The sequence below is a fragment of the Anneissia japonica genome, unplaced genomic scaffold, assembly GCF_011630105.1.
Source record: "Anneissia japonica isolate Jap-2015-1 unplaced genomic scaffold, ASM1163010v1 scaffold287953_len805160_cov178, whole genome shotgun sequence".
Taxonomy (NCBI): domain Eukaryota; kingdom Metazoa; phylum Echinodermata; class Crinoidea; order Comatulida; family Comatulidae; genus Anneissia; species Anneissia japonica.
Genome location: NW_022747029.1, coordinates 772,593 through 778,592, shown reverse-complemented (window position 1 = coordinate 778,592; position 6,000 = coordinate 772,593). Strand labels below are relative to the sequence as shown.

The following is a 6,000-nucleotide window of genomic DNA, read 5'->3' as shown; positions in this document are numbered from 1 at the left end:
TTAGGCCCTTGTTTTTTGACAAACAATGACATTTCAGAGGTCAAATTGCTGTCAAGAATATGAATTGGCTGCTTCGCAGCAATAACAAAATTGAAGGAGGATTAAAATTCTTTAATTTGTAAAGCAAGCCTGCCTTAGAACTAATACTTTTATTTACCATATTAATATGTTCTTTCCATGCCAGATTTTTGTCAAGAGTAATACCCCAATGTATTCTGTAGATTCTGCTTCATCAATTTGTGCTCCTTTTATATAAATTGCACCATTTGGTTGGACCACAGTGTGCTTACCATGAAAAATAATATACTTAGTTTTATTTGAGTTTATTGTTAATTTGTTTAAATCACACCAGTCTACAATCTGTTTTAATTGTTCATTTACAGAATTTAGGTCAATATTATCATATGTATTAAAGGTATAAAATAAGCTGGTATCATCTGCAAAAAGGCGAGTGTAATTAGTAGCACTTGCAATATCATTTACATATATAAGAAACAACGTAGGGCCTAACACAGACCCTTGTAGTACACCACATGTTAGTGGAAGTTCATTTGATTCAATCCCATTTTTAATACTAAGAAACTGTTTCCTATTATTTAAATAATCTTTGAATAACGCCAAAGGTAATCCCCGTATTCCGTATGAATGTAACTTACTTATTAAAATCTCATGGTTCACCGTATCGAATGCTTTTTTAAAGTCGAAAAACATTCCAAAAACTATGTTGCCATTATCTATGTCCTCCGACAAATTCTGTGTTAAATCCGTAATAGCAAGTTTTGTACTATATTTCTCTCTAAAACCATATTGACGAGGATATAATATAAATCAAATCGGTTTAAATATGATGTAAGTTGTTTATTGATTATTTTTTCAAAGACTTTACTAAATCGAGGTAAGACGGATATTGGACTATAATTTCCTGGGTCAGACGGTGATCCTTTTTTGAAAATGGGAATAACCTTTGCCTTTTTTAGTGCATCTGGGAAGAATCCTGTAGAAAATGATAAATTAATTATATATGTAAGTGGTATAGAAATGTAATTTGCAGCTAGAATTATTAATTTGCGACTAATTTGGTCCAAACCAACTGCTTTATTTTTATCTAATCCTATTAAAATATCTGTAACTTCTTCGGTTGTACCAAGAATTAAAGAATTTGGATGGGTATGTAAGTACACCATGTGGTTTTCAATAGGCCTATCATTGATATCTCTTTCAAAATTCTTGCCAATTGAAACAAAGTCATTATTAAAACAATTAATTATGTCTTACTGACTAGTAAATTTATATACATTACCACTTTCAGACTGGACTTCCAAATGACTAGGTAATTTCATTTCCTTTTTTTCCTCTGCCTAAAATGTCATTGACAATTTCCCATGTTTTATTCATATTTCCACAATGGTTTTCAAATTGTTCTGAAAAAAATGGTTGTTTAGCTTCTTTTAAAGTATTAGTAAGTTTGTTACGACATCGTTTATATTTTGCTAAAATCTCTGAATTATAATTGCTCTTTATCACTTTTGAAAATAATTTAGGTTTAAATTTTATTGATTTTCTTATTTGAGAATTAATCCATGGCTTGTTAGATTTCTTTTTTGGGTTAACACTTTTAGGGTGTGTTAATACTGATAAACACAAAATAATCGATTTTTTAAAACCGTTTTTTTTAAAGAGTACCAGACAGCCTGCTGGGGTTGCAACTGCATTTTTTATTTTTCGAAAATCAGTTTTTGTGACGGAAACTATGTCACCATTTTGTTTATTACAACACGTTGTTTTTCCTAACTGTATAGGATAGTATCTTTCTCATTCCTGTCATGATGACGAGGAGTAAGATACGATGTGGAGCGAGAAGGCAAATGTTTCGGCTGTGCTCATCGGCACAATTATAAACGAGTGACCAAACGAGGACAACAGTAGGCCCAAAAGAGCAGAGAGGCCTAGGCCCCAATATCCCCCCCCCACCACAAAATAATTACAAAACGAATTCGTCACTCCACATGTTTTGTTGACGTTTTTAGCTCCTAGGACATGAACAAGAGGACAAATTTTTTTGAAAGTTCGCGCTTAATACGATCTAGTCTTTGCAGTGATCGACCTGGAGGTCACATTTCACCCGATAATCGCTTTTTTTGTGTTGCAGCTAAAAGGTGCACAGCCAAAATTGGTTATTTGCCGTTCAAACACACTATCCATTGCGTGCTTTTAATAAATTTTTTAAATCGGTTTTTTTCAAACTGGTCCCGTTTATATTGCGAGAATAAAAACGATTTTTCGAAAAGCAATTTTTAATCGATTATTTCTTTCCAGTAGGAACATGCCCTTTGTGATAAGTGGAGCATGCTTGTTGCATACATCTAAGAATAGATTAAGGAATGGCATGTATGACAAATTTACATCTGAAAAATCAAATACCTCAGACCAGTTACAGTAATAGATCTTACGTCTTCACTAAAGCATTGAGCATTTAAATTTGAATAATTCCTAAATATAATTTTATCAGTCTTACATACAAACAACAGCGCCCTCCTCTCTTTCTTTTTTTTTTCTTTTCAAAAAGACGTGGAGCAACCCAGCCTGGGTTATCATAAACTTTTTCTATTAATGAAACACTTTTGAGTTAAAGTTGGCCTATAGGAAACTTCCCTCAACATGAACCTGGTTACAGGCCAGATCTTCTACCTCAGATCTCTTAGTTTTAAAGGCGTAATCAACAATTATAACACATCCCATCTTGGCCGGTGGTACCTCATTTTCGTTATAGCTCCATGGTTATATTTTATCTTCATATTATTTAATTTTATAAGTCTGCATGGTTTTGTGCATTCTTTATATTACGCAATTTACACACCCAAAAGGACGATTCAAATTATTGATTAACTCATGCATTCAGTATAATGAAATGAAAAAAAAAGTTGCATTTCTCAATTAGAAACTGATAGAGGGAAGTTTAACCATTGAATATATAGGGAAATTATGCGATCTAAATTGGATTGGATTTATTAGGGGTAAACACCAAGGATTGTGCCTATCATATAACTCATTAAGTGTTTATTACCTAACATCGTCAATAATTGAGTCTAATTGAAATATCATCATCGTAATTTAACCTTATTTTTCCATGATTACAGTAATTTATTAATAAGCATTATCTCATATCATAGTGACTATGTAATTTTTTCTGTCTTTGTTGTGAAGGATTGTGGGAATCCGATACAAGACCCTCGGGCTGATGCATGCAGGGATTACTTGTCGAATTGGATGCATGAAGGGGCAATGCAGGCATGGGTGCCCTCAGAACTTCACAACAGTAGGTACTTTCAACAGTCATGATTTCAAATTGTGGGTGGTTTCAAATTGTGGATGGAAGGATATTATTGGTCGGTGTTCCCAACACAATATTTACCTAGGCATGCAAGGTGTTTCGAATGATGATATCACTAATTTGAAGAAAAAGTTTCACACACACATACATGTTGTTTCGAAAGAATGGTGTTCACTCTGCAATGTGTAGAGTTCAGTCCTATATTAGCATTCTCACAAACAACTGCACTTTCCAAGACTATTAATATTAATGCTGTACATGTATCTAGATAAAATTCATAATTGATTAGTTTATAGTTTGAAATGAATGAGCTTCATATTATTGGATGAGAATTTTAAATATTCTATGCAATATTTATCTAGTATATCATTCAATGTAATTACCTCTGTTAAAAAGAATATTAATATTATTAATCAGTGCTGTAAATAGTATAGACCGATACATGTATACTTGCTGACTAAAATGAATGAGTACAAAATATTATAAAAAGGTTCATGATCACATGATCAGTCTGAACCAATTAGATTGCAAGTTTATTAACACTTCATTTAGGCAAAAAAAAAAAAATTGTTTGTCTGCCCTCCTCCACCCGCTTTTAACTCACTGAAAAAAATAGATGGAAAAACAAAAAAAACTTTAAAAAAAATTTTTTTTTTTTTAGCTTTTTTTCTTAACAAATTAAAAAAATGTGAGTGAATTTATCTTTATTTTTTGCCAGATGCCCTACAAATTAGTCTAAAGTCGTCTGATGTAAGATACCGCCATTGTAGGCCTCTGTGGGTTAAGTTTTATTCCATCTGATGAGTATTTAAAAATTAAAAATAAATTTAAAAAAAAAAACTTTCTCCACCCACCCCTATTTATCTTTTTTAAAAAAAGAATTGCAAAGAAAGTGGTCCAGGGGGCGTAGCCCCGAAAAATATTGACAATTTAGGGGTTTCAAAGGCTTGTTTAATCGATTTTAAAGTCTACTAATATGTAGAAAATACATATAATTCGTTTTTCTCCCCGACGAATAGTGCTTTTTCCAGCTCTCCCCGACGGGGGGCCCTGGCTCCCCGGCCACCCCACTGGCGCCATCCCGTCTCGACGGAAACAGGGTTGTCACCTTATACACACGCACCATACAAAAGTCTTATACTCAGATAGCCTTATATGTAAGAATATATGGTATGTAGTAAAAACATGCATTTTTTGTTTGTGGCATGTAGAAACAAAACTAAAATAAGAGGTGATTGCACTATATAATAGGATACAGCATTGTTTGGGTGTAAAAAAGAAGGGATGTGTGACTAAGTATGCATGATTTTGCTGGTTTTCATTATCACTTGCCTCATATAATTTTTGACATCAAATAACAAAGTGATTATGTGTTTAGGAAGTCTTGGTTGTAAGCTGTCGTGTGTGTCACTTAACACAAAGTCAGTGGTGGTCATGGATCAGGATGTCATTGATGGTGTTGCATGTTCCTACGAAAACCCACATGGTATTTGCATCGACGGAAAGTGCATGGTGAGTAAAAGACACCCTCCAACCTTGATGTATCATCTTGGAGGAAGTAATCTAATTAGGCATTATAGTGTCATCAGAGAACAATCTTGTTGATCTAACAACAAACTTGTTAGGTGGCAAGGCTGATTTTGAGAGAGTACATCTGTCAAAGTGTATACCAGTTCTTGTGGTTTAAACTCGCAAACCTTTACTGCATATAACAAACTCCATGCTCCAGATTTTAAGAGCATCTTTAGTTTGGTGGTAAGGTGTCTTGCAATTCCAGCAGATTGGGGTCACTTTTGTTTCATGAAAGCCTTCCCTAAGCCTCATAATGACTCAGTTCAAACATTATTTTAATTTATTACACACAATATTTATGGTCACCCAGCAGCAAGAAAAACCAATAGCTGAACAAAGGGCTGATGAGCTCCTCGGAGTCAACAGCCAACCATTAATTAGTTTAAGGAATAGGAGTAGTTTAGTCTCATTGTTATTATTGTTGTTATGATTATTATTTTTTATTTTACTTTATTGTTATTATTTTATTATCATTTGCATTTTTTCAGTTGGCCTATATTATTTCTTTGTAAAGCGCATAGGGGCAATGTGCAATATGCGCTATATAAATATAACATTATTATTATTATTATTCATTCTTCAAGGATATTTATCATATTCATTCTTTTAATTTTTTACGGACAATTTATTGACTTAATGTGTAATTTTTATTTTGCCATTTCAATAAATGTTATATTATGTTCTACATTTATATCATTTAATCAATCCCACCAAGCTATATCTTCCTATCATTAATCTATTTCACAAAAATAGTGAGCAGCTTAACTCAGTCGGTTAAACTGGTGGTAGCCACTGTGTGTGCGCTGAACAGTGGAGAGTCTTTGATCCACAATTTAATTCCCATTGCTGCTTTTCTTGTGTTACAGCTGGGGGGCTGAAGTGCAAGTTACAATAGAGCATTGTCTTTTGAATGAGGTGTTTAAACCATTGGTCCCATGTGAATTATGGCCCAAGTGCACATTAAGGAGTGCTGCACACTCTTTGGAAATGAGTAGAGGATTGTCACCTTGTGTACTGCCCAATCACCACTAGAAGGACCCTACTGGAAATAAGTCTTCTTCAGACTTTTGTGGGTTATCCTTGGTGCATACACCAGA

The 6,000-nt window shown here is 33.6% G+C and overlaps 1 protein-coding gene across 1 annotated transcript in view; it reads left to right on the top strand.

Moving 5' to 3' along the window:
• LOC117120408 (A disintegrin and metalloproteinase with thrombospondin motifs 3-like) overlaps positions 1-6,000 on the top strand; it is a gene marked incomplete in the record, with an annotated part of 39,962 nt that overhangs the window by 26,579 nt on the left and 7,383 nt on the right. Inside the window, 2 exon segments of the mRNA XM_033265454.1 lie at positions 3,205-3,316; positions 4,710-4,843. Of these exon segments, the coding sequence (XP_033121345.1) occupies positions 3,205-3,316; positions 4,710-4,843 (246 nt within the window).